The 27,604-nt window shown below is 43.3% G+C and overlaps 1 protein-coding gene across 1 annotated transcript in view; it reads left to right on the forward strand.

Annotated features, from left to right (window-relative positions):
• Positions 1–14,720, forward strand: part of VWF (von Willebrand factor) — a 163,769-nt gene extending 149,049 nt beyond the window's left edge. Inside the window, exons 48-52 of the mRNA XM_053387704.1 lie at positions 1,839–1,937; positions 4,508–4,636; positions 5,486–5,525; positions 12,522–12,619; positions 14,368–14,720. Coding sequence (XP_053243679.1) covers positions 1,839–1,937; positions 4,508–4,636; positions 5,486–5,525; positions 12,522–12,619; positions 14,368–14,556 — 555 coding nt within the window. The 3' untranslated portion in view covers positions 14,557–14,720. The remainder of the gene's footprint in view (positions 1–1,838; positions 1,938–4,507; positions 4,637–5,485; positions 5,526–12,521; positions 12,620–14,367) is intronic.
• Positions 14,721–27,604: the final 12,884 nt, after the last annotated feature.

Raw genomic sequence — 27,604 nt, forward strand, 5'->3', positions numbered from 1 at the left:
CCCCCAAAATGAAGACACAATTGACAAGGGATTTTAGTTTAAGTTATTGGGCAAAATTTTGGCCACAACTTTTTTGAATACAGAATGTGAATGGTATTGGCTTAGGCACTGGAATCATCCAAACTATATCAGACTCCCACCCACATCACGGGGAATCTGATAAAAGGGTGAAACACAACCAGAGGGAGCCCCATGATGTGAACTGACTCAAGCTTGCCCCCATGGGGTCCTGGTATGGCCCTAGCCCCTACTGCGGGGTTTCGGACAAGACCCAGGCCAACCCGATTCCTTTAACAGAATACCCTTGAGCTTGGAGTGGCAGGTGTGACCGCACCTCTCCGCCCCACACATTGCTGATCCAATGCCTAACCGCCAAACCTTACAAAGTTGTGATGATTGCTACGTGGTAGGCGAAAACCAAATGGCTCTGCCAATCTGCCAAATGGAAAAATTCCTACCAGGCCCCCATTGCAAAACAGGCGACCAACAATGTCCATAGCAAGGCCAACACACCAGATAAAGGGGTGGGCAGGCGGGGGATCCGCTGCGCGAAGGCAAAGAGGTCCAGCAAACATCACGCAGGGCTTAAATAATGTTTTGCGGCCACCCCCCAAGCCAAGCAATTGGCTTTAGGGACCAAGTGACTGCGAAATGACCAGAGTTGAGCAGGGCATAGCCCTGCCCACACCAGGAGGTGAGAGATGCCTGGGGGCCCGAGTGCAATGCGTACCCTCCTTGAAGAGGATCTGATTTGCCACGCAAAAGTGTTTCATCACAGAGTTGCCTCCCACCAATCTTCATCTGTAACCCAGTAGCCACATAATCATATGGGGTGTCTCCCCGCAAGGGACATGAGCCACTGGTGTGAGAAAGCGTGTTCTCCATCATGGAGAGGTCTAACAGGACACACTCTCTTGGTTACTGGGCGGGACCATTTGGATGGCCATGACTGTGATTGGGCCAATTTGGGTTGTTGGGGAGATTTTGATGTTACCATTTAGAGGGTTGGCCCGAAGGTTATATATTCTTGACACACAGTTTTTTCAGTCTCTTTTGCTGTGTGCATCGGATCGCCCCCCCCCTCCCTAATTTAGGGCTGTTGCGCTTGACCTTGCTATGCCTGTCATGGGGTCGTCTGCTTTTGGGGCAGGGGCCTGGTAGGAATTTTGTCCCTTTGGCAGATTGGCTGGTGCCATCTGGTTTTTGCCTACTGCGTAGCAAATCGTCACAACTTGTAAGGTTGTGGTTAGGCATTGGTTAAAAATTGGTTGTTGGAGGGGATGTGGTTGGCTGTGCCTGCCCCTCCAATGCTGCTGCTGCAAGGGAATTCTGTTAAAGGAATGCAGGGGTTTGCCATACTTTTGTCCGTATCCCTGCTAAGGGGCTAGGGCCGTGCAAGCCCCTGGGAGCATGTGGGGAGGGGTGCCCAGCCCCATTTTCTCCCCAATATTGTTTTCCCTTACTAGCTTTCGCTGGAATCCAGAAGTCAGTTCTGTCCCAGGACGGGGACAGATAGTCATAACCAATGCCTAAGCAACCACTCACATTATGCATTTTAATAAAGTTGTGGCCAAAATTATGCCAAAAACCTTAAACACAAATTTCTGTGTGAATTGTGATTTATTTAGGGGGTGGCTTGGGGACCTCGACACACAATGGATTTGACTGTCTCCTGAATGGCATGCCCACTGGGTTACAGATGATGTGGCTTCAGTCTAGTGGACTGCCATAGCTGAGTATGGCCGTGAAGTGAGGCAGTGTCACTGCACTTTAGCAGATTATTTTGATGTTGGTGAAGACTGAGGTTCAGTGAAATCATCCATTTTATTTCTTTGCAGGGTTATAGGATGGAAACAGTCTCTGGCTCCTGCTGCGGCAAATGCTTGCCATCTGCATGTTCCATACAGCTGAGGAACAGAACTATTATTTCCCTGAAGGTGAGTTGGTTTCACCTAAAACTGGGTCCACTATAACGCCGAGTGAACGCAGTTTGTCTGGAAGATTCCATATTAGCATATATTCCATTGACAAGAAAGGAGCTTTTGCAAGAACATTTCCTGCCATTTCAAGCTCCAGATGAAAAGGCAAGAAGTGGTCCAGTTCCTTGTGTCCTGGTGACAGCAGTAGCACTACTGTTGTATATTATTTATAGAGTGTCAGCTACATACAGGATAGAGTCCCTTTTGCTTAGACATCTACAGTCATGTCTTGGGATGAATACACTTCATGTTAAGCATTTTCGGGTTCTGCGGTGACCCTGAAATAACGGAATGTGTTACTTCCGGGTTTCACCGCATGCGCATACACTCAAAATGACATCACGCGCATGTGCGGAAGTGGCGAAACGCAACCCGCAGACGCGCAATCGTGTGTTACGTTCACTTCAGGATACGAACGGGGCTCCGGAATAGATCCCGTTCGCATCCAGAGGTACCACTGTACTGTAAGGAACTTGCAACAGGAGATGCACAAAAAATGATGGTGATGATTTTATTTATATGCCACCCATCTGACTGGGTGCCCCTAGCCACTCTGTGCAGCTCCCAACAAAACATTAAAATACAAAAAAATCTCAAACATTAAAAACTTCCCTGCAGAGGGATGCCTTCAGGTGTCTTCTAAAAGTCAGATAGATGTTTATTTCCTTGACATCTGATGGGAGGACGTTCCACAAGGCGGGTGCCACTACAGAGAAGGCCCTCTGCCAGGTTCCCTATAGCTTTGCTTCTTGCAGTGAGGGAACCGCCAGAAGGCTGTCGGAGCTGGACCTCAGTTTCCGGGCTGAACAATGGGGGTGGAGACGCTCCTTCAGGTTCATAGAATCATAGAATCATAGAATCATAGAGTTGGAAGAGACCACAAGGGCCATCGAGTCCAACCCCCTGCCAAGCAGGAAACACCATCAGAGCACTCCTGACATATGGTTGTCAAGCCTCTGCTTAAAGACCTCCAAAGAAGGAGACGCCACCACACTCCTTGGCAGCAAATTCCACTGTCGAACAGCTCTTACTGTCAGGAAGTTCTTCCTAATGTTTAGGTGGAATCTTCTTTCTTGTAGTTTGGATCCATTGCTCCGTGTCCGCTTCTCTGGAGCAGCAGAAAACAACCTTTCTCCCTCCTCTATGTGACATCCTTTTATATATTTGAACATGGCTATCATATCACCCCTTAACCTCCTCTTCTCCAGGCTAAACATGCCCAGCTCCCTTAGCCGTTCCTCATAAGGCATCGTTTCCAGGCCTTTGACCATTTTGGTTGCCCTCCTCTGGACACGTTCCAGTTTGTCAATGTCCTTCTTGAACTGTGGTGCCCAGAACTGGACACAGTACTCCAGGTGAGGTCTGACCAGAGCAGAATACAGTGGCACTATTACTTCCCTTGATCTAGATGCTATACTCCTATTGATGCAGCCCAGAATTGCATTGGCTTTTTTAGCTGCCGCGTCACACTGTTGGCTCATGTCAAGTTTGTGGTCAACCAAGACTCCTAGATCCTTTTCACATGTAGTGCTCTTCATATATATTTGTGGATGCCCCCAGATGCTGAGCCACAACTCTCACAGATGGCTCCCCATAAGGTTGTCTTATGAATGGTTGTCTCTAGGCCTGAGTGACTGTCTGGCTTTCAGCATCATGAAATATTAATAATAATAATAATAATAATAATAATAATAATTTATTCATAACCTGCCCATCTGGCTGGGTTTCCCCGGCCACTCTGGGTGGCTCCCAATGGAATATTAAAAACACAATAAAACATTGAACATTCAAAACTTCCCTAAACAGGGTTGCCTTCAGATATCTTCTAAAAATCAGATAGTTGTTATTTCCTTAACATCTGATGGGAGGGCGCCACTACCGAGAAGGCCCTCTGCCTGGTTCCCTGTAGCTTTGCTTCTCGCAGTGAGGGAACCGCCAGAAGGCAGTCAGAGCTGGACCTCAGTTTCTGGGCTGAACAATGGGGGTGGAGACGCTCCTTCAGGTGGACGCTCCCTCTCACTTACAGTCAGAGGGGGAAACTTGAGGGAAGATAGGCAAAAGGTATTGTCTTGCTTGGCTTCTTCCTTTTTGAACATGAACAATAAGGGGCTGGTTTATACATGTTTTCCAGACAAATACACTGTGTATCTGGAGGGAACAGTGGAGCTATCTGTACCCCCACAACATGAATTCTGCTGAACATGTTACGCATACCATGAGTACACATGGCCAGTTACCACAACACTTCAACCTCCAAAAAATATTCATATTTATTTCTTTATTAAATTTGTATACCATCCTAAATCCGAAGATCACAGGGCGGTACCCACCTTTTGCCATAAGCAGATGACTGGGAGCACATGGGACTGTTCCACACTCAGCATCCGGTGAATAATCCCTGGTTGGTAGAAGTACGAGCTAACCTTGAGACTTTCACCTGCTTGCTGTAGGGAGGGAGAAAAATACAACTTGATGGTGGTAATGGTGACAATAATTTGTATAATTGGAAATTCTGGTTTTTCCCACAGCCCACTGAAATGATCCAAGACGGGTGCGACACCCATTATTGCAAAGTCAACATGAAAGGAGATTTCACCTGGGAGAAGAGAATCACTGCTTGCCCGCCATTTGATACCAACAAGTGTCTGTCTGAAGGAGTAAGTAATGAACCAAGTGCCCTGTTGAATAGATCGCACAATGTGGCGATGATGCTGGCGCCGATTATTATAGCACCATTTGTGTGCCTGGTCCTTTGCAGAGCAACACAAGCACTCTGCTGCTTTGATTTGCAGAACTGGCCCTGCTATAGGTGCCACATTGTGCATTTGTACAAAATCCGTATTTTAGTGTGACAGCACCCACACATGGGGCTTCCTGCCTACGGACATCAGGCAGGCACCTTCATCTGCTGAAACATTTTTTGTTTTTAGATAAGCCAACTCAGATATACAGAATGTTTGCAAGGGTTTTAATCTCTCTCTAGCTTATTGTTAATTTTAATTATGTTCTGAATGTTTTAAATAATATATTTGAGGAGGACGGTCTCCCCCTCCCCCAGTTGATGGGCATTGCCTTAAAAAAAGGTGTGTGTGCATCACATCTTGTGATCATATATGCGAGGTAGGGCTTACCTGCCCCCCCCCAATTATTTGTTGAAGTTGGCACCCCTGAAAGAGAATTATTATTATTTTATTCATACCCCACCCATATGATTGGGTTGCCCCAGCCACTCTGTGTGGCTTCCATATACAGTCACATCTCGGGTTACAGATGCTTCAGGTTGCGCGATTTCGGGTTGCGCACCGTGCTGAACCCGGAAGTACCAGAACGGGTTACTTCTGGGTTTCGGCGCTTGCGCATGCGCAGAAGCACGCCGAATCGTGACCCACGCGTGCGCAGATGCGTGGGTTGCGGGTTGCGAACTTGCCTCCCACACGGATCACGTTTGCAACCCGAGCATCCACTGTATTTTAAAATATTTGAAATGAGATGTGTTCTCTTTTTAGGGTAAAGTCGCAAACCTTGACAACACATGCTGCAAAACATGTAAGTAGCTGTTTTGGTAGCTGCATATCTTTTATTTATTTTTACATTTGTGTTTTTCCCCAAAGAGCTCAAGGTGGCATACTTAGTTCCCATTTGCCGACTTTATCCTCACAGCAAATCTGTGAGGTAGGACATCCGGCGAGTTTCATGGCTTCCTTAGGGTTTGAACCCTGGTCTCCCAGGTCTTAATCCCACACTCAAACCGCTACGCTGCACTGAATCACTTGGCTCGATTCCATTTTGTCTGTATTGGATGTGACTGGACTGCAGGCTTCTTTCTGACACAGAGATATAGCACCCTGAAATGCACGTATCCCCCATTTTTGGAAGCTTTCAAAAATGTATCTAATACTTGTTGGAGAGGTGGAGTAGAAACTGGTACTATGTTCCACATGTGGTGGCTATGTAAAAAAATTAAGATCTTCTGGGACGACATCTATATAGAACTTTACAAAAAGTTTAGGGTTTCATTTTAAAAAAGACCAGAAGCATTTCTACTCAAAATTACAGGATCAGACATTCCTAAGAATGTAAAAGAAGTTTTTTTTATACGCCACAGTCGCAGCGAGAATCTTAATAGTGACTAAATGGAAAAGTGATAAAATCCCTTCCAGGTCAGAATGGTTACAAATACTAGCCAAATGTGTAGAGCTAGCCCAACTATCTGAAAAAATTAAAACTAAGTCAAAACAAGTATTTATTGCAAAATGGGAGGTTTTCAAATCATATCTTAAGATCAATTATTGTAGTATGAACTCAGTCACAGCCTTCAAATAACTTCTGTAGTTGTACTAAGTAAGAAACAAGGGTATAAGAGAATAGTACTTTAATATAAAATGAACAGATAGATTTATGCAATAAGATTGTAAATATTAAAAGAAGCATGGAGAAGACGGGAAGTTAGATGTACCTTAAGAAGATTTACCGTCAAAGCAGATGATTTTATCCTTTTGTTTATTTTGTATTTGGTGTAACGACATAAATGTATGGTTTTTCTTTTTGATTTTTGTTGGTGTTTACAACAAAGCATAAAAAAGAGATGCACAATGGTCAATGACTCCTGCAGAAAAAAATTCATGCAAGAAAGTTCCTTCCTCAGGGGTTTTGTTTTTGCTTTTGGTTTTAATTGCCTTCTCTAAAGCATAAACCTTTTGAGCTGTAAAAGTATGATTCCCACTGCCAGAAGTTTAGGAAACACTATATTTCTTAAAGTGGAGACTTTACCCTGATTTTCTTCTTTTGCCTGGATCAGTCTCCAAACTAATTCTTCAACATGACCTCAAATAAAGGCGTCAGTTGTCAAGTTATATGGTGGATAATTATAGAATTTGTTTATCACTGAAAACTATCCCTCCTTTGAAGGTCAAAATGTCAGCACCTCTTCACCCTTCATTCTCTCTCCTCTTACTTTTTGTTCTGTTCATGTGCCAATAAATAAAAGATGGCCATCCCTATGCAGCCACAGTTAACTGCTGTAACAAAACCCCAGTTTGAGGAATTTATTCCAAGATCATTTCTTGCCGTTGCCTGTCCATATATCAGCAAGTTCCAGTTTTAAGAAATAAAAGTCACTGGAGCTCTTGAGATAATAGACTCTCACTGTAAAGTGCTCACAGGTTAATTTAATTAAGATGGTTTTTTTTTTATCTGCACAGTGACTATTACTGAAAATAGCCAATTAACCATTACATAAAACAGATGTGAATGTAATACTGAAAAGGCTCAAAGACAACTTTAGAGAAACACTGCAGAAAACGAATAGCAAAGCAAATAAAATAAAATAAAATCTCCTAACATTATAATCTCCCAGTTCTGGCTTTCATCTGCTAATGGAAAGCTTTTTATAGGATGATGCTAAATATGTTGAAAAGTCCAAACTTTGACCAATATCAGTTTTCTGATTGGATTTTCTACTAATTCAAGGTTGAGGGAATCCAGTGAAAACTGAGGGAAAACTCCAATGAACATCATAGAGGCCCAGAAGTTGCTTTTAGGACCAACATGTCAGTTCTAGGGCTAAGTCCAAACCACCTGCCCTCTTTTCATGTCGGTTTCTGCAAATGTTGAAAAGGACCTCCTCTTTATAGCCATTTTTGGCACTTGTGAACACATCTGCATGGTCTCAATGATATTCTTGTATTTCCTAACACTGACACTTAAAACCACATAGGAAACCACTGCCAAACGACAGGATTAAATGACAACTTGGGCAAACGAGTCCTATAATGGCAATGAGAGCAGACAAAATGAAGGGAAATGGCAACAAGAAGGAGCAGCAGCCAAGAGAAAATGGGGCACCAAATCACAGTCAAGGTGCCATGAGTCAATGTGCCCCTCCTTTGCCACACCCTATCATGTACCAGTTTTGGCATGAAGATCCTGTTGTTGTTGTTTAGTCGTTTAGTCGTGACCGACTCTTCATGACCCCCTGGACCAGAGCACGCCAGGCACTCCTGTCTTCCACTGCCTCCCGCAGTTTGGTCAAACTCATGCTGGTAGCTTCGAGAACACTGTCCAACCATCTCGTCCTCTGCCGTCCCCTTCTCCTTGTGCCTTCCATCTTTCCCAACATCAGGGTCTTTTCCAGGGAGTCTTCTCTTCTCATGAGGTGGCCAAAGTCTTGGAGCCTCAGCTTTAGGATCTGTCCTTCCAGTGAGCACTCAGGGCTGATTTCCTTAAGAATGGAGAGGTTTGATCTTCTTGCAGTTCATGGGACTCTCAAGAGTCTCCTCTAGCACCAGAATTCAAAAGCAATTCTTCGACGATCAGCTTTCTTTATGATCCAGCTTTCACATCCATACATTACTACTGGGAAAACCATGCAGATCCTAGACTGTATTAAACCAGAGTTCCCAAGTTTAGACATAAAAAGACTGTGTGGCTTCTTAACTGACACTGAGCCATTGTTCCTTGGTATGGAAATAACAGGGAATTCTTGCTTAATAAAAGCCAGGAACGTCACAGTGAAGTTGGCCAACAGAAGGTGGAAGAAGGGACAATGGAGGAGAACTCTGCTCTGACACTCATTCAAAAAAACCCACACCTTTCAAAGTTAATATATTTAGCACAACCTTGTTGTTGTTGTTTAGTCGTTTAGTCGTGTCCGACTCTTTGTGACCCCCTGGACCAGAGCACGCCAGGCACTCCTGTCTTCCACTGCCTCCCGCAGTTGGTCAAACTCATGCTGGTAGCTTCGAGAACACCATCCAACCATCTCGTCCTCTGTCGTCCGCTTCTCCTTGTGCCCTCCATCTTTCCCAACATCAGGGTCTTTTCCAGGGAACACAACCTTAGTCAGTCCCAATCCAGCGCCCATTCAAGAATCTGGCGCCGGATGTGTTTTCTATTGTGGCTTGTATAAATAAGCAGATTTGGAGTGCAGTGACAGAATTCAGTGTGATAATGCTTGCTTCATGCATTTGCCAATGCCTTTGCAGAGTCCATTTTAAGAACCTCTCACCTGGTGACAACCATAATGATGTAAAAGGGTAATATTGCTAATACAGATTTCTTGTACTGGTCATGCCCAGTCGACAAATACAGTTTTTTAAAAACTTTTTTTAAGCATTTTATTTATTTATTAACATTCTTAGATTGCATCGGTAAACATTGTCATATTACATTACAGGACTTACTATAATTTCCAACATGTATACATAAATTATATACAAATTTTATATACCTAAAAAGAAAATGAAACAAAGTGGAAAAAAGAACAAAGAAAAGAAACATTTTTTTTCCAAAAATCATATACATACCAACACACTAGACTTCCTGTCTTTCCCATTGTATATTCCTTTTTTACAAATGAATGTACTCTTATATCTATCCCACTTTTCCATAAATTTTTGTTTTGAATTGCCTCTCAGGGTATTTGTTAACTGTGCCATTTCAGCAAATTCTTGTAGCTTGTACTGCCAGTCCGTTACTGTCGGGGTTATTTTAATTGCAACACTAGAAATAACTGAAAAATTTCTCAGTTTATTTGGGTACTCATCACTATGAGTAGATGAGTTTGTATCTTAGTTCTCTAAGCATTTTCTCATCTTAAATTCAGTTCTTCACATTTCTGCAGAAATATGTGGTTTTTCAAAAATAAAAAATCCCCATTAAATTGCATTTAATGCAATTTTCTTCTAGCAAATATATTTTTGTATGCTGGTTTAATTAATATGCACATTTTTGTAAGCAATTTCCCCACATAAAATACATTTCATGTGTTATTTACTGTATATATTACTGTAATAATACATGTATATTTCTACGCATTGCTTAGTTGGAGAGTTGCATTGCAAAATTCAGATAAGTGCAAACTTTGAAGTATAGGTGTATTTTGGTTTACATATTGGTTTGAGAAGTATAAGTTAAGTAGTTTCTTATTAAAACGCAAACGAAATCAAATTTTCAATTCATCTGCCACATGCATTCTACGTCATCTTTTAAAATTCATTTTACGAACACCAGCTACTATGGCCACATAGCTTAGTATATTGAGCCCTAAATCTCTATTTTTTTTTATCTCTGTCTAAAGTTTTTTACAACTAGGCTTGCCATACGTCAGAAAGATTCCTGACATGTCCTGGTTTTCAGTGTAAAAATGGCGCTGGGGGAATTTTGCCGAATTGGCAAAATGTCAGGGAAAATGCGCATGTATGGCAACACAATGGAAAAAGCGGCGGAAACAGCTAAAAAAGCTTTAAATCACTATTTTTGGGTTATGACTTCTTAAAAAAAGGTCAACAACTGTCAGGAATTTTACTTTTTGAAATATGGCAACCCTATTTACAGCAAACTGTACTGATGCGGCAGAGAACTAACCCTCCATTTCAAAACATAGTTACATACATAGCACATTACTGAAAGAGCATGAACAAATACTTATATGTATACTCAGATGTATATGGCTTTTATGCAGCCAGAATCTCCTTTTATAGACAATTCATAACTTTACCCATCCAGTTCATATTTTGATTTAAACCCCTGGAGGATTTTGTATCCAGTGTCTACATCCAATATACTTCTTTCTGCAGGAATTTCTGATGGAATTGTAATCCTTTGGCACGGATCTCTTCCAGGCAGAAAAATTTAGGTCTTCCTGAATACATCCATATTCTGGAAAAGGCTGGATAATGGGAGCTTGTATTCTGTGGTTCCAAATGCAGCTTTAATGCTCACAGATGCGAACCTTGAAGGATCTCACTGTTGTTCCCACATAGATCTCATTACAGAGACACAGAATAGCACACACCGCTCCTTTTGTATTACAGTTATAAAACCGTTTGTATGTATACTGTTTGTTGTCAGTAGGGTTCAAAAACCTTTTCCCCACGAGGCAATTAATTGCATACAGAACATCAGCCTCCAATTTCTTCTGCTAACAATGTCTCTAAGGTTCTGTTCACATCTTCATGAGAACATGGGGCCAGCCTAATACTATATAGGTTGATTGCTTTATTGATTTGTCAATCATGTCTCTGATTTTCCTAGTATATCACTTATATATGAAAGGGATCACAATTCTTTTTGGGTTTTTGTGGATTATCAGGTTTTATTCAAAGTTAGTAAAGCCCATCCTTTGTCAGCTGATTGAAATATCACATAATATTTAGGATTAGACAAGCTCTACTGTTAATTTGTGCTATGCACACACGACAGTTTTTTTCAATGTTCTGTACAAGTTCACGATGCCTGAATAGTGGGGGTTTTGTGCATGGATTGAATGTAAACCTTGTTCTAAATAGTGCAGTTTCTATCCTGGATTGGTGCAAGTTCCTTCATTAAAGGAATCTGCATTTTTTTACATTTCTGATTACAGTGGTACCTCAGGTTACATACGCTTCAGGTTACAGACTCCGCTAACCCAGAAATAGTACCTCAGGTTAAGAACTTTGCTTCAGTATGAGAACAGAAATCGTGCTCCGGCGGCACAGAAGCAGCCGGAGGCCCCATTAGCTAAAGTGGTGCTTCAGGTCAAGAACAGTTTCAGGTTAAGAATGGACCTCTGGAACGAAGTAAGTATTTAACCCGAGGTACCACTGTATAATGCAGCCATAGAATGTATCAGTATAATTAGCTATTATGATGGACCAAAAGAAGACATTTGGAATTATTTGAACATTCACAAAACAAAACAAAGCTTTCTCGATTGAGCATCTGATTCAGATAGCCATAGATTTGAGTCTCCTGGACACTACCAAGGTTTGTCAAAGCTCAGGACACAGAAGGAAGGAAGCCATCAGACCTGTGAGGCCCACAGCTGCATGTTTGCAGGGTCCAGGAGAGCACAGGTGCTAGTGAGGATGGACAATATGAATGCTAAAGCCCACACATGTCATTGGCATGTGTAATGCTCCTGCAGATTGGCTGATCGCCTTGTGGCACACAGCTTTATTACTGGTGGTAGTTATTAAAGCAGTGACAGCCTTATTGCCACCTCATGGAGAAAAACTGCTCATGTGATATGCAGCACATGGTTTGGTCATGTCAATCCACCTGTAGAACCCAACAATATTTACCCTGTCAAGCTCAGCCCACTTGTGTCACAGAAGATGGCTTACTGTTTTGGTATGCAGTATAGGGTGGAACCACTGAGCCTCTGAGGCTTGCCAATCAGAAGGTCGGAGGTTTGAATCCCCATGACGGGGTGAGCTCCCGTTGTTCGGTCCCAGCTCTTGCCAACCTAGCAGTTCGAAAGCACTTCAAAGTGCAAGTAGATAAATATGTACGGCTCCGGCAGGAAGGTAAACAGTGTTTCCGTGCGCTGCTCTGGTTTTGCCAGAAGCAGCTTAGTCATGCTGGCTACATGACAGAAAAACTGTCTGCGGAAGCGGACAAACGCCGGCTTCCTCGGCCTGTAAAGCGAGATGAGTGCCGCAACACCAGAGTCGTCCGTGACTGGACTTTTAACTGTCAGGGGTCCTTTACCTTTTTATAGAATGGTAGCATGCATGCCTCTTTCTTACAGATGCTACCACTGCATTTTTCTTTCCTCTTTAGGTGTAGAGCCAGAATGCAAGCAAATCACAGGCAGACTGGAATATGTGAAAGTGGGTGACTGTGTGAATGAAAGCCAGCTGAATATTCACTACTGTGAGGTAACCTATCCTTACCCATTTCGTGAACTCTGGGGGAGCAAAGTTGGAGGAGATATTTCTGTAGACAATCTATGACATGTCCTAGCATCCACTCACAAAGATCAGGCTGCAGGGATGCATGTTCCTTCCTTTCTGGAACAGTATTTTCTGGCACTGTACACGTTGCCAGCCTAAAACACACCCAGATCATTCTGTTTCTCAATTTGGATCAAAGTTGGTTTGGCTGGGAGTGGAGAAGCATCAAAATAGACAATGACAGAATTGATCCAGGCAAGATATGGGTTGTGGCTAAAAATGTGCACTGCTCCCAAACCACCAGTAGGAGCACATTGGGTACAGAGTAAACAGGAATGTGTACACAGCGTCAGTCAGTCTCCCTGTTTCTGCCCAGCCTGAGTTGCTTCATAAGCAGCAACTTAAAATCTTCTAAGGAAAGAAGGCTTGCTAAGTGTGGGCATATTGTCAGGGACAAACTACACTCGAGGCCCTACAACAAACCCCCGATGGCCACTTTGCATAAAGAAAAGCAACTCTGGGGGTTTATTTTTCAGTATAAACACCATGCGTGGGGAAGAGAGCAATGACTGTAGTGGAAGGATGGCCAATAGGAAAAGTATTAATCATGTCTTCTCCTGCCACTTACCCAATTCCAAAGCTCGTTTCCATTTTTGAATGGCCATTGGGGTTTACATTTATATTAGGCCTCCCTTCTTTGTCTCTAGATTGGAGCCAATTCAACTATCTTTACCAGACATTGGCAAACTCGGCCCTCCAGATGTTTTGAGACTACAGTTCCCATCGTCCCTGACCACTGGTCCTGTTCTCTAGGGATGATGGGAGTTGTAGTCCCAAAACATCTGGAGGGCCGAGTTTGCCTATGCCTGATCTTTACTCTTTCCTTCGTAGTTCTGGGATGGAGGTGAGGTAGCAGTCATTGTGACTCTGTGCTGCCAGCCAAGAGCCTTTTTAACTAGAGATACAAAGATGTCACCTGGGGAGGGACCTTCTGAATGCAAAACATTTACTTCCCCAATGGTCTATACAGTGGTACCTCGGGTTACATATGCTTCAGGTTACATACGCTTCAGGTTACAGACTCCGCTAACCCAGAAATAGTACCTCGGGTTAAGAACTTTGCTTCAGGATGAGAACAGAAATCGTGCTCCAGCAGCGCGGCAGCAGCAGGAGGCCCCATTAGCTAAAGTGGTGCTTCAGGTTAAGAACAGTTTCAGGTTAAGAACGGACCTCTGGAACGAATTAAGTACTTAAACTGAGGTACCACTGTAATACTTTGTGAACGTTGTTTATACATAAAAATGTTCTGTGTATCATGAGGGTTTTATAGCAATAAATATCTAATCAATAAAGGAATAGAATGGGAAGCATCCAGCCAATGATCAGAAACTCTTGAGTCCAATTAGAGGCCTGCCAGTCTCCATGTTAATGGCTGAAGCTTTTTCCAAGACATTGTTGGCAAGGCTATTACAGCTGAACACTGCTGCTCCTTTCTGTGTTAGTGGGCATGATGTCATGTTAAGTTATGCTTAAGGCAAATAAGGTAGAATTTTTGTTTAGGAGGAGTGTAGATACTGCAGCCAGAGTCCAATTTGCAAACCATGGTTTATAGAGAGCTGGCCTTCTGTTTGCACCTGACCTTTTACAAAACTAATTTCCCAGAGACTGTATGAGCAATTGTCATGGCAGAACATTTTATTTTGGAAATAAAATATTTCTAATTTCACTTTCAGGGCAAATGCACAAGCAGAGCCATTTATAACATTACACTGAACAGCATTGAAGATCGGTGCACCTGTTGTTCGGCTACAGCGACAGAGTCCATGCAAGTGCCCCTCCGCTGTGCCAACGGCTCCATCGTACAGCATGAAGTCTTTAGCGCCAGACAGTGTGAATGTCTCTCTCGGAAATGCAAGCCATAAATATCTCTGGGAGCTAGTGTGAATTTTTTTGTGTGCCCAGCTGCCAAGAAATTTACAATCCAATTCTAATTTTCTTTGTGTATTTTGTATTTTGATACTGTTCTTCTAGCCAAGGCATTCATTGTAACATACCAAGCAATAAACTCTGAACTCATTTAGCCACATATTTGGGATATTTTGCTTTCTGAATCTTGCAGTGTTCCTTATACGGTGGTATGGACAACTGTCAGTTCTAGAATCTAGACAATTCACATAGCTACTCTGGGTTAAAAATTAAGGTCTCTGATCTATGTTTCTGCTGTTCCCACTGAATGAAGAGCACTGAAGTCAGGATCCATTGACTTATAGGCCAGTGGGTTTTGCTGATGAGTGAACTGCCATCCCAAACTTTCAACTGAGAATTGTTTGCTCTCCAAGAACACTTATGTAAGAACCCAACTCTCTCCCTGCAAGAGTTTTCTTCCAGGTAATATGAGCCCAGAAACACTTTCCGTCAGTCCTCCCAGCGCTGTCTTTGGCATATGCGCCACCAGGGTGCAAAGATCCACCCAGCGCCCCCAAATTTAGTTTAGCCCCCAAATTAACTTTTATTATGCTTATTTCAGATACCACGCTTACGCCTTGTTTCTTGTTTACGAAAGAAGGGAGGAAAAATAAACAAACTTTTTTATTTTGCCCTGACCTCGCTGCCGCGTATAGCAGTGCAGCTCAATACAATACGTAACATAATCTTTTGATTTAAGAGTTAATTTTGCGTGCACAGTGCCGTTGAGAATGACAAGCACCTCTGCTGGTGCAGCGCATCTTTGGTAAATGAGCGCACAAAGTCGAAAGTCCTTTAGTGAAACAGTAGGTATGCATTTCGGTAATACCTAGGTATATATATATATTGTTTTTCTAGCTTGATCAAAATTATTTATTATTTCATAACAGGTAGATAGTTAAGAGCTTAGGTGGCTTCAGTGGTGGGTGCCTAGCGCCCCCCAGAATTTGGCGCCCGGGTGCCCCACACCCCTTGCATCCCCAGGTATAGACGGCCCTGGTTTCAGCCGCTGAGAATCAAGACTGCTCTTGTAAGCATAGCCCAGTCCCGGGTTCTGCTTTGGGTGACACTGGAAAGAGATGAGACATTGGGAACTGGTTTTTACATATACTATATATTTTGGAAAGTGATTCGTCTGTCCGTCCATCTTTGTTCTCTATAGGTTAAGCCAGCTCTTGAGAGATCACAGCTAAATTTGGCAAGGGTGTTCTGGAAGTGGGGGTAGTTGTGTTTGTTGGGACACTGGCTGCCATTTTGAATCAAGATGGTCAACCGAAATGTCACTTTGGGTGACTTTGCCCATTTTTTGGCTTAGGTTCAGCTGCCTCTTGAGGTATTGTTTTGGCGCTAGGCTTTCCAAGTGGAGGGCGATGCTCTTCATCAAATGTTTGGAGACCAACTGCCATTTTATTTCAATATGGTGGAGATCTTCCAAGGTACCTTCTAGCCACCTGCAAGACTCAACGTCTATAGGTTAAGCTAGCTCTTGAGAGATCACAGCTAAATTTGGTCGAATGCCCTTTAGTGAAATACCTAGGTATATATGTATTTTGTTTTTCTAGCTTGTTCGAAATTATTTATTATTTCATAACAGGTAGATAGTTAAGAGCTTAGGTGGCTTCAGCGGTGGGTGCCTGGCGCCCCTCAGAATTCAGCGCCCGGGTGCCCCACACCACTTGCACCCCCAGGTAAAGATGGCCCTGAGTCCTCCCATTAGTCCCTTTCCTGAAACTTAACTTGTGAATGGGGGGGGGGGACGGACACAATGGATTGAGGAGTGGGGCATTAGCTGCAGCAACAGAGACAGATGCCTGAACTTGAGGCAGTTTTCTGAACTAGAGAAGTTTAGCTCTTGACTTCTCAGAGACAAAATCCAAATTCTATTTTCATCACAAATGAAATAATAACGTTTCACGTCCTAATCTTCTCAGAGCCCACCTAAGTCACCACTGCCTTAAAAAAACCTTATGTTATATTCATTTTCGCTGATTGTCAGCTGCCTCGGAGTCCTACTGTCAGGCAGAAAGACAGGATATAAACATTTGAAGAAAAGACATAATAAAGTACATTTTGAAAATTAATAACTTCCGTGTTCTCCCCCTACTCAATGTTCACACAACATTGTTGGTAATGATAAATGCTGAAGAGCCCATGTTTCATTAAAGTCTCTGCAAGGTATACTTGCCTCACCCAGTCTTTCAGTAATGAGGATATATCCCGTTCAATTGAATGCCTCTCTTGTAAATAAGCTATGTCAGCGCCCATCATTTTCAAATATGTTAAAATTAGCTTTTGTTTCTTGGATTCTCACAGCCCTTTAACATCGACTAACTGTACTCAAAATAGTTTTAACTCCTTTATCAATGTTCTTCCATTATTTCTGCATTTAACAATTTAACCTTATAGACTAAGATTCAGTTTTAATATTTTCTACCTTCAAACCTTTATTATAATCTCTAAAAAGTCTAAGTTCAAGAACTACACAGTCACTAAACTTGTCATATGAATTTGATTCTATTAAATATATGTGTGCTCTATTTCCCAAATTGAGAATAAATCTTAAACAATATTTTTTAAAAAATGCCTGTGTGAATTAAGAAAAAAAGGTAATAATATTTTAAAAAGTAAAACTTGCAGCATACTTAAAATTAAAAGTAAATAAAGCAGAAAGAGAAAAAGAAAGACAAAAGGAGATTTTTTTTTAAACTTTCTACTTGAATCAGGCTTATGAAATCCCTCTATTCTTGACAATGGAATTAGAACTCATTTAAAAAAAAATTAAAGCAAAAAATAATCATGGTAAAAAGAAAAAAGGGGGATGGAGAAAAGAGAAATAGGAAAAAGGGGGAAAGAAAAGCCATTTAAAAATATTTTGCAGGTGTGCAAATAAAATGATGAAGAAGTGAGCCTAACAATTTGCCTACATGGCAAGAAAGAGAGGGGTGGGGAAAATGCTTCACTATAAGCTAATACTGCAGTAGTTTGGCTGAGTTCTGCGTATTGTTATATGGACGATTTAGCTGAGTGTTATCTGCTTCTTGGCGATATGCCCAGAACAAGGAAAAGAAAGTTAAAATGTGAAGAAGGAGGAGGAGGAGGAGGAGGAGGAGGAGGAGGAGGAGGAGGAGAAGGACAAAAAAAAATAGAATCACGTCTCTCTTTTTAGTGTGAAGAAGTATCACAATGCTGGAGGGAGATGAAGAACTCCTTTTCAGTATTGGAATTACAGTGACTTGGTCTATTTCAAGTGGGGAAACTTCCCCCAAAGATAAAAGTTTTTTAAGGAGGTTCACCATAAACACAGAGCAGTTTTCTTCATACAGAATTTTTCTAACGTCAATTATATGAAGATCGCATCTATGCATCTGGCTTATAAGGAATGTTGTCCTCTTGTCCAGAATGTAACTTGCCCGAGAAATCGTCTATTGGAAAGTCAGGTGTTTTTCAGAAGAACCAACTTCTCCATTTGTTTGTTTTGAATCTACTTTTATTCCAGAAATGTCTGCTTTAGAATGGGCAGCACCTTGAAGCATGGAAATGTTATCCCTAACGGTTCTTAAGTTCTCTTCAAAAGTTGAAGCTGACCCAAGTTCTCTTTGAGGACATCTGAAGAAGTTGTCTCCAGGGCCATGTTCCCCTGCTCAGCCAAGACTGATTGATTGCAAATTGAGGAGGCTGAGACACAGGCAGAAGCAGCAGATGGTCTTTTAGGGGACATCTTGTTAAGGGAATAGAAATCTAAGATAAGAAATTTCTTAAATCCCTGTTAAAGTCCAGGGAGACCGATAATTTGGCTACTTACGAGCTGATTTTTGCAGAGAGCGAAGAGGGGAGCTGTTCACAGCGCCATTTTCAGAACTTGGGTCTTTTGTAGCAGGATGCAAAGAGTGTTAACATGGCAGCTTGCCAAAAGAGGCAACTTCTGGCCTACCTTCTGCTGTCCTTCAGATCTACCACTGTGGAAGACCGGAGGGCAAGACTTCAGTTGCCAGCTCAAGCTGAGCTGCTCATCCGTCAGGTACAAAATGGTGACACCACCACTAGCAGGCTACTCTTGGTGGTCCCCCTGTGTTCCAGATGAAGCACAACACCCATTAGGGATGCGGGTGGCGCTGTGGGTTAAACCACAGAGCCTAGGACGTGCCAATCAGAAGGTCGGCGGTTCAGATCCCCGCAACGGGGTGAGCTCCCGTTGCTCGGTCCCAGCTCCTGCCAACCTAGCAGTTCAAAAGCACGCAAAAAGTGCAAGTAGATGAATAGGTACCACTCCGGGGGGAAGGTAAATGGCGTTTCCGTGCGCAGCTCTGGTTTCACCAGAAGTGGCTTAGTCATGCTGGCTACATGACCCGGAAGCTGTACGCCGGCTCCCTCGGCCAATAAAGCAAGATGAGCGCCGCAACCCCAGAGTCGGCCATGACTGGACCTAATGGTCAGGGGTCCTTTACCTTTACCGTTAAACATTCATTAAGCCACCCTCATCAAGACACGCTGCTATCATAGCTGAAAAGGAAAACATTCACTCTCTCACCTGCAGTGGGGAGCTTTCCCACCAGAGGGCACCCTTCCTCATTAACACTAAGCAGGAAGTATTCCTGGCTGCTATTTTTTTTTAGATTGCGCTGCTAAATATTTAGTTTAGCATTTTGATTCTGACTTTTTATTGTTGTGTTTGTATTCTAGTCTTGAATGTATGCTTTTATTTTGTAAACTGCTTAAAGATTTTAACAAAATGGTTGATTGGGTAGATAAATGAGTGAGCACATAATCCTGATAATTCGAAATCAACCCTAGCTTTCAGTTAATATGAATAACTTCACAGAATCACAGACTTGTAGAGTTGAAAGGGACCCCAATAGTCACCTAGTAGAACCGCCTGCAATTCAGGAATCTCAGCTAAAGCATCCATGGCAGATGGCCATCCAGAAACCTCTGTTTATTAACCTCCAAGGAAGGAGAGTCCATAACCTCTCAAGGGAGGATTCTGGTTTCTGCTTGGGGTTCTTCAACCCTTTGTATTCTTACAAACAAATATAAGTATTCTATACTTGATGCTCATAAACCCACATGTGTATGTGTATACACACCCACACCCCATTGTGAACCAGTGCTCAGACCTTGCCAATAGTAGCCTGTCAAATAATGGCCTTGAGCCAGGGTCTTCTGCCCAGGGGATGTGAGTACCCTTTCCCCAATCCAAGCCAGTGTGGGTATTGTTTAGAGCAGGGGTCGGCAAGGTTTACCTCGCCTGGGTCGGTTCACTCCAGTTGAGATCCCTCCACGGGCCGGATTGCATGCGCACACTCGGTTTCTGGCGTCTGCGCATGCACGGAAGAGATTTCTGGAGCAGCGCCGGTTTAGCGCAAGGGGCAGGGACTCTCCAAACGAGCGGCTCGGTCCGGGGGCAGCTCGTGGGCCGGTTAAACGACCTCCGTGGGCTGCTTGAGCCCATGGGCCTTAGGTTCCCTACCCCTGATTTAGAGTGAGTTGGGGGTTGGAGGAAAGCCTCCTTGCAGCCTGCAGATTGCAGACTTCAACCTTGAGAGTGACAGCACAGATTTTCCAGATGAAGAACCTGAATTAGCCCATTAATTGCCCAATGGTGTCCACTGTCCATTAAACTTTAATTAGTTTAATGTTAAGTAAACGTCCAGTGCGCTTCCAACGCCATAAATCTTATCTCAGCAGAGAATTTCGTGCAGTGGTTTAAGAAGGCAGGAGAGTCAGTACCTTTCAATGAAGAATCCTGGGGCAAGCACTTTGGAACTCAGGAAAAAACTTTATTTACAAAAGAAAACCCTGGCGATAAAGCACACATGCTCTTATCTCCGGCATAAAGAAAACTTTACTCTAAACCTAACTCATATCAGCCCACCGGCCACAAACTGAGTGAACTGACTATTTATACAAACTAATTCACATTCTTGGATGCTTAATGACTTCCAGCTGCTCAGTGATTAGAGCGACTTGTTACCTCTTAACCCTTTAGTACCAAGATCCACTCATCAAGAAGCTCCCAACAGAGAAGACCATGGGTTTTCAAGAGCATCCAGCAGCATCCCAGAAGCCAGTTACCATAGCTGTTAATGCAATTTGTTTTCTCTGACTGTTGCAGGAGTGGGAATCTGGGAATCAAAGTCTCGGGCTAGAGCTAGACAGGGTTATTTAAAGTGGTATGATAGCACCACTATTGCCCATGGTAGGCATAATCATCTTTTATCTCCTTGCTACTTCCACTCAAATAAGTTTTCAGGCCTTTGATGCATTATACTTTGAGCACGTTTGACATTTATCTTACCTTTGTCTCTCTCAAAAATTATTGCCAGTGTCCAGTGTCCAGTGCCGTGCAAGCCATGCTCCTTCCTTCTGCATCTATTAATTTAATCAAGCCAGTTTGGGTGCACAGTTTGATTAGATGGCTCAGAAACAGACCCTCCCCCTCAGGGCTGCTAATGTTGGCTCTTTCATGAGATCAAGAGATTAGATTGAGAAACGAGATCGGCCTGCAGCCAGGTTGAACGCTGCGCACATAAACTCGTTTAGCAAACTGCAAGAGCATGATAAGGACTCTACGGCTCCCTGCTGTTTTGCAGTGAGAGTGCATTTGAGTTGAGTCTCTAGTGGGAAAAAAATCTTTGAGCTGCTGTTCCTGGGTCAAGAGCCAGGATTTTTTTTCCCCTGTTGCGTTTGCTACTGTGGGTGGAGACACAGTTATATAAGCAAGTCATGTGGGAAGGTTCTTGCTGATAATAAGGAACAGGTAGAAATCAGCCCTGAGTGCTCACTGGAAGGACAGATTGTGAAGCTGAGGCTCCAATACTTTGGCCACCTCATGAGAAGAGAAGACTCCCTGGGAAAGACCCTGATGTTGGGAAAGATGGAGGGCACAAGTAGAAGGGGACGACAGAGGACGAGATGGTGGGACAGTGTTCTCGAAGCTACAAACATGAGTTTGACCAAACTGCGGGAGGCAGTGGAGGACAGGAGTGCCTGGTGTGCTCTGGTCCATGGGGTCACGAAGAGTCGGACACGACTAAACAACAACAAAAAACAACAACAACACAATAGCAATACTATTCAAAAAAAGAGCCCAAAGCCCATGCAGGGCAGCATCCTGTTCTCAGTGGCCAACCAGATGCTTCAGGGTAGCCTGCAAGCAGAATCTGATCACAACAGAAGTGTCTCCACTTGTGATTCCCAATAAATGACATTCAGAGGACCACTGCATCCAACACTGGAGTTAAAACTGAAAGCCTTACCCTCAACAATCCCCTTATAAAGGCCAACATTTTTATGGGAGTGAATTCTATTGTTTCACTAGGTGCTTAATTTCATCTCTTCTGTATCTTATAACATATGGCTTCATTGGATGGCCCGGGGTTTTAGTATTATGAGAGAGGGAGAAAGACCCTCCCTGTACACTTTCCCCCTACTATGTCTTATAGTTTTTCCCACCTAGATCAGGCACCTCACTTAACCACGGAAATGCCTTTTTAGGGAGAGTATGTATACACACATACATGCTGGAGGAGACTCTTGAGAGTCCCATGGACTGCAAGAAGATCAAACCTCTCCATTCTGAAGGAAATCAGCCCTGAGTGCTCACTGGAAGGACAGATCCTGACGCTGAGGCTGCAATACTTTGGCCACCTCATGAGAAGAGAAGACTCCCTGGAAAAGACCCTGATGTTGGGAAAGATGGAGGGCACAAGGAGAAGGGGACGACAGAGGACGAGATGGTTGGATAGTGTTCTCAAAGCTACCAGCATGAGTTTGACCAAACTGCGGGAGGCAGTGGAATACAGGAGGACCTGGCATGCTCTGGTCCATGGGGTCACAAAGAGTCGGACATGACTAAACGACTAAACAACAACAACATGTACACACACACGAGAGAGAGAGAGAGAGAGAGAGAGAGAGAGAGAGAGAGAGAGAAGGCAGAAGTTTTATAGATAACATACCATTGAATTCTGTAGCACAATGATGATCAGTGTAAAGAGCGAGCCATGAATACATGGAAGATGGAGCAAGCTTGTTTTCCTCTGCTCCAGAGGGTAAGACCTGAACCAATGGATTCCAGCCAATGGATCCAAAAGGATCTATCCAAATTGGGTAAATGGGCATTAAAATGGCAGATGTGTGTCAACAGGTAAAGAGACATTGGAGCAATTATCCCTAACATGACAAGAAAGAGACCTTGGGATTGCGGTAGATACCTCAGCAAAACCTTCAACCCAGTATGCAATATGATGCTAGCAGGTGTATTCAATATTCCTTGCCTAACAACCCGCAACTTCTTTCCATTGTGCTGCCCACCACAACCCCCAAATCCCTTTCTGTGTTGGTGGGCTCCCTGAAGAAGTTTGCATTGGGACCAGTGCTTTGAAACTTATTCATAAATAACCTTCACCTCACTGGACTCTTTGTTTTTAAACACTATTTCCTGCCCCCTTCCCCAAACTCTGGAAGGCCAATACTCCCAGTTCAGTCTGGAGGCAGCTTTTGCCCCAAGTTCCCTGACGGTGAGCAAGGCAGCCTTTGTGTGTTCTTGGTGCTCCCTTGCCCTGCAAAGCACCTTTGGTGAAGGAAAGGGCACTTCAGGGCCAGAGTCTTCCTTTGCCTGTTAATGTCCATGCAGCCAGGATCGTGTGCAGCATACATAGATAAGAGCCCATCTGGTACAGGGCTAAGTTGCAGCTTGCCCATGCGGAGCTTAAATACGTCTGGCGGTGAGGTGTGATTGGCTGGTGGGTTGCAGCCAATGTCAAGAGCTCCTGTGATGGTGTTGGCATGACTGGGGTTGAAGGTGTGGGGCATTGAAGATCTCCATCTTGGGCCCTTCCATTCCTTCTTGTGGTGGAATTTCTTTTGCTACCCATTCCTCACCTTAAGCACAGTCCCTTAGTCACCTTTCCACCTGCGCTTCTTCCTCTGCATGGTACCTCTTTTGGGGGGTTGCTAAAAAGCGTAGCACTTACTGTAACAACTTCATGGTGAGTACTGGCACCTATTTTTCCAGGAAAAAAGCTCTGGTGCCACCACTGATATTGTATATTTAAATACGTTTTGAACTTGGCCCCAACCATTTCAGCCAACTGGAGAAGAACTGATTTAATTGCAGCTCACCAGAGAAGATGGATTACAGGAACATTAAATGGATTTAGGGAGAAGTTTTATATAACTCCTCAATTATTAACTGCATGTAATCTCTCAGTCAACTTTAAAGACTTTCAAGCACTATTCTCCTCCAGTACGTGAAACACTATCTAGCATAACGGCATTATTTGTCACAGCTCTGCATTATCAGCTAACACCACTCTCCTACCCTTGGGAAGAAAACAAAGACACCCAGCGAAGTTGGAACTAGGATGGTTTATATAATCTAAAAACACCTGTGTTTCTCTATTCATCTCAACTGAAAGTTGTACTACATTTATCATTTATTTAATTGGACATGTAACCCACCCCAAGGTCTTGGGTGAATAACAATATACCCGTTATTCTGTGCTATCCCTGGACACCAGAATCCAGTTTGAATAAGGACATCTCACAACATTTCCCAAAGGCAGAGAAGAGAGGCAGAGGTTCTGCTGAGGGAGTTGAAGGTGATCCCAAAGTTGAGTAACAATGTCTCTCCACCCACCCATGAAGATCTGTTGGTGTACTTAAGACAGCATCCTTTATTTTGGCAGAAACTGCAAAACAGATTGAATCTTGGTTTGTCACCACGTCTTAAGTTTCTTTTAAAAAATAATGAATTATTTTCCTCCCCAGATCTTCTGGGAGATATCTCACCTTGTCAATATAAACAGCAATTGGGGATCTGTGGGAAGATAATTGTTTGAGCTTCCAAAAGGTGGGTAGTCAAATAGAAGGGGAAGACTCCCTTCTTTTCTATAGTCCAAATTTTTAACCTCCTTAAATGCATAAAATTTTTTTATGAAACTGAAAGTTTTGACAAGTATACGGTATCCCTTGCTTTCAAAGATTGCAGTTACTGACTTTAATTGTAAGCACCACTGAGGGGGATAACTAAAGGAAGATTTATCTTCATTATATAAAAAGGTAATATCTATCCCCCTGGTACCTAACTTTAACTCAAACCATCTGAAATAAATTTACAATCTCCAGGAATACAAAAGTTGGAGGTCTCAGGCTGTACCAGAGGGATGTGTCAATGGACAAGGAATGGCCTACTTCATATCCTGTAAGCTGCTTTACTTGGCGATGTAAAAGTTAGGGTCTTAAGAAGATTTTGAACTGGTTACAAAGATGTTAGCCTCAACTAGATGAAGTAAATAACAATTCCTGTTTTGGAAGGGTGTTTTGGGAAGTAGTCAGGAATTGGGGCTCTGGGTAAAAGCAGACATAAAGCCTTACATACAGGCAATGGTAGGGGACGTGGGTGGCTCTGTGGGTTAAACCACAGAGCCTAGGACTTGCCGATCAGAAGGTTGGCGGTTCGAATCCCCACGACGGGGCGAGCTCCCGTTGCTCGGTCCCAGCTCCTGCCAATCTAGCAGTTCGAAAGCACATCAAAGTGCAAGTAGATAAATCGGTACCGCTCCAGCGGGAAGGTAAACGGTGTTTCCGTGCGCTGCTCTGGTTCGCCAGAAGTGGCTTAGTCATGCTGGCCCCGTGACCCGGAAGCTGTACGCCGGCTCCCTTGGCCAATAAAGCGAGACGAGCGCCGCAACCCCAGAGTCGGTCACAACTGGACCTAATGGTCAGGGATCCATTTACCTTTACCTTACAGGCAATGGTGGAATTTGGGGTGGGGGGCAAAATGGCAATCCAAAATATACCACAAAATATTGCCTGCCTTCTTTATCTCAGCAGAGACATTCCCATGGCAGCATGTAAGAAAGAAATACAGACTTTCCTTGGATCAAAGACAAACTTCACACATGATTCTTTCATGGTATTGTTTCCTGTGGATGGAACAAAAGGTGGTAGATTTAAGCAAATGGTGAAGTTAAATTGGTATTTGATGTTAAATTTTTGCCTAAAATGGGAGGAGTTGACCTTGGAAACGGGTGCAAAGAGGAGAAACTGATTCAACAGAGTTGCTGACTGAAATCAAGAGAGATATTTTTTTTAGGTTGATTATATAAACTAAAACAATTCACAGCTTGGGCAGCCCTTCAATTTAGTCATAAGTGCAATGCAACATTCAATATATTTACTTCCCATTATTCCTGATGTACCTGTAACTGTGCGGAGGCTTTTTCAAAGTGGATGGACATTGAAATTATCTGTACGGTTCTCAGTGGTGGACTTGGGTACCATGGCACGCTGTGTGAAGCAAAAATTTGGCACCCTTCATCCTCGTACTGTCTTCCCAAGGGCAGGCAAGGAGGCACCCGGCTTTGGGAAGGAGGAGGGAGGACTATAGGACCTGGCCAGAGCATCATGCCTCCTTCATGCTGCAGGTTTGACCCTTGGTGTCGCTTCTGGCAGGTGGACTGGAAGTCCAGCGCCTTTGCCAAACCTCTCACATCTGTTGTCAATAAAGCTGTGGCCTCATTTGATCCAATCTAAGTGTGTTGTGCCCATCATTGCAATGACCATGACAATTGGCAGAAGATGGTGCTTCATGACTGATATGCAAAGTAATATGACTGTGAGCGGCTGCTGAGACCACATAACACTGGTCTTGAAAGACCTACACTGGCTCCCAGTACGTTTCCGAGCACATTTCAAAGTGTTGGTGCTTGAACTTTAAAGCCCTAAACGGCCTCGGCCCAGTATACCTGAAGGAGCGTCTCCACCCCCATCATTCTGCCCGGACACTGAGGTCCAGCGCCAAGGGCCTTCTGGTAGTTCCCTCATTGTGAAAAGCCAAGTTACAGGGAACCAGGCACAGGGTCTTCTCGGTAGTGGAGCCCGCCCTGTGGAACACCCTCCTACCAGATGTCAAAGGAAAAAAACAACTACCAGACTTTTAGAAGACATCTGAAGGCAGCCCTGTTTAGGGAAGCTTTTAATGTCTAAAGGACAGTTGTATTTTAATATTTTGTTGGAAGCCGCCCAGAGTGGCTGGGGAAACCCAGTCAGATGGCAGGGTATAAATAATAAATTATTATTATTATTATTATTAGCTAACTGAAGCTTCAAAACTGCCTTCAAGTTTCAGGTTAACAGTTTCAGGTTAAGAACGGACCTCCAGAATGAATTAAGTTCTTAACCAGAGGTACCACTGTATTTAAAATACAGCACAGTGATCTGGAAATAACTAGCACATGAATAACCTAGGCCATCTATAGTTTCTGGTGAAGCTCAAAACAAAGGAAGTGCAAAGTGGTCCTAGCCACTGCCACAACATTTCAGTTTAGAATAATGGGACACATTTTCACGGGTAGCGTTAGAAAAGGCTGATATCAGTCTGCACAATGACTGCAGACCAGGCAGAATCTCATGCTGTCAACAGTTTAGTGGTATTACGCCTATCAACCAACACAATAAAGAGCGCATGCAGCCACTTGAGAACTCTCCAACCCAGCCAACATTGTTAAGTTGTGGGTGAACATATCAGACGACACAGCGATTCTTCAAACAGCTCTTGTTTATTCACAGGCCAGAACAGAACTGAACTGAAGGGTTCAGCCAGCCTGCTTATATAGAGCTCCATAACTGTACAACATAACTGTAACAATTTTCTAAAACTATCCAATCACTGAACGTCACTTTCGATCCCTTATTTGCATAACTATCTACAGTATCCCCCTGCTGGCCCAGGGTGAGAACTTCAGTACATAACAAACATGATGAGGGATGATAGGAACTGCAACTCCACAACATCAGGAGGGCACAATGTTGACTATCTGAGACGAGAACTTAGCATCAGTACCCTGCAACCATTATCAACTCACCCCAGATTTACCAGCCACTCAGCATAAATAGACAATACATGGCCTTTTAAACTGTGTGTGTGAGAGAGAGAGTATTGATTTTGTTTATTACTATGCTATGCATTTCTGTGTTTTTTAATTGTAAACTGCCCTTTGA

Source organism: Podarcis raffonei, chromosome 5 (assembly GCF_027172205.1).
Source record: "Podarcis raffonei isolate rPodRaf1 chromosome 5, rPodRaf1.pri, whole genome shotgun sequence".
In the NCBI taxonomy this organism is placed as follows: Eukaryota; Metazoa; Chordata; class Lepidosauria; order Squamata; family Lacertidae; genus Podarcis; species Podarcis raffonei.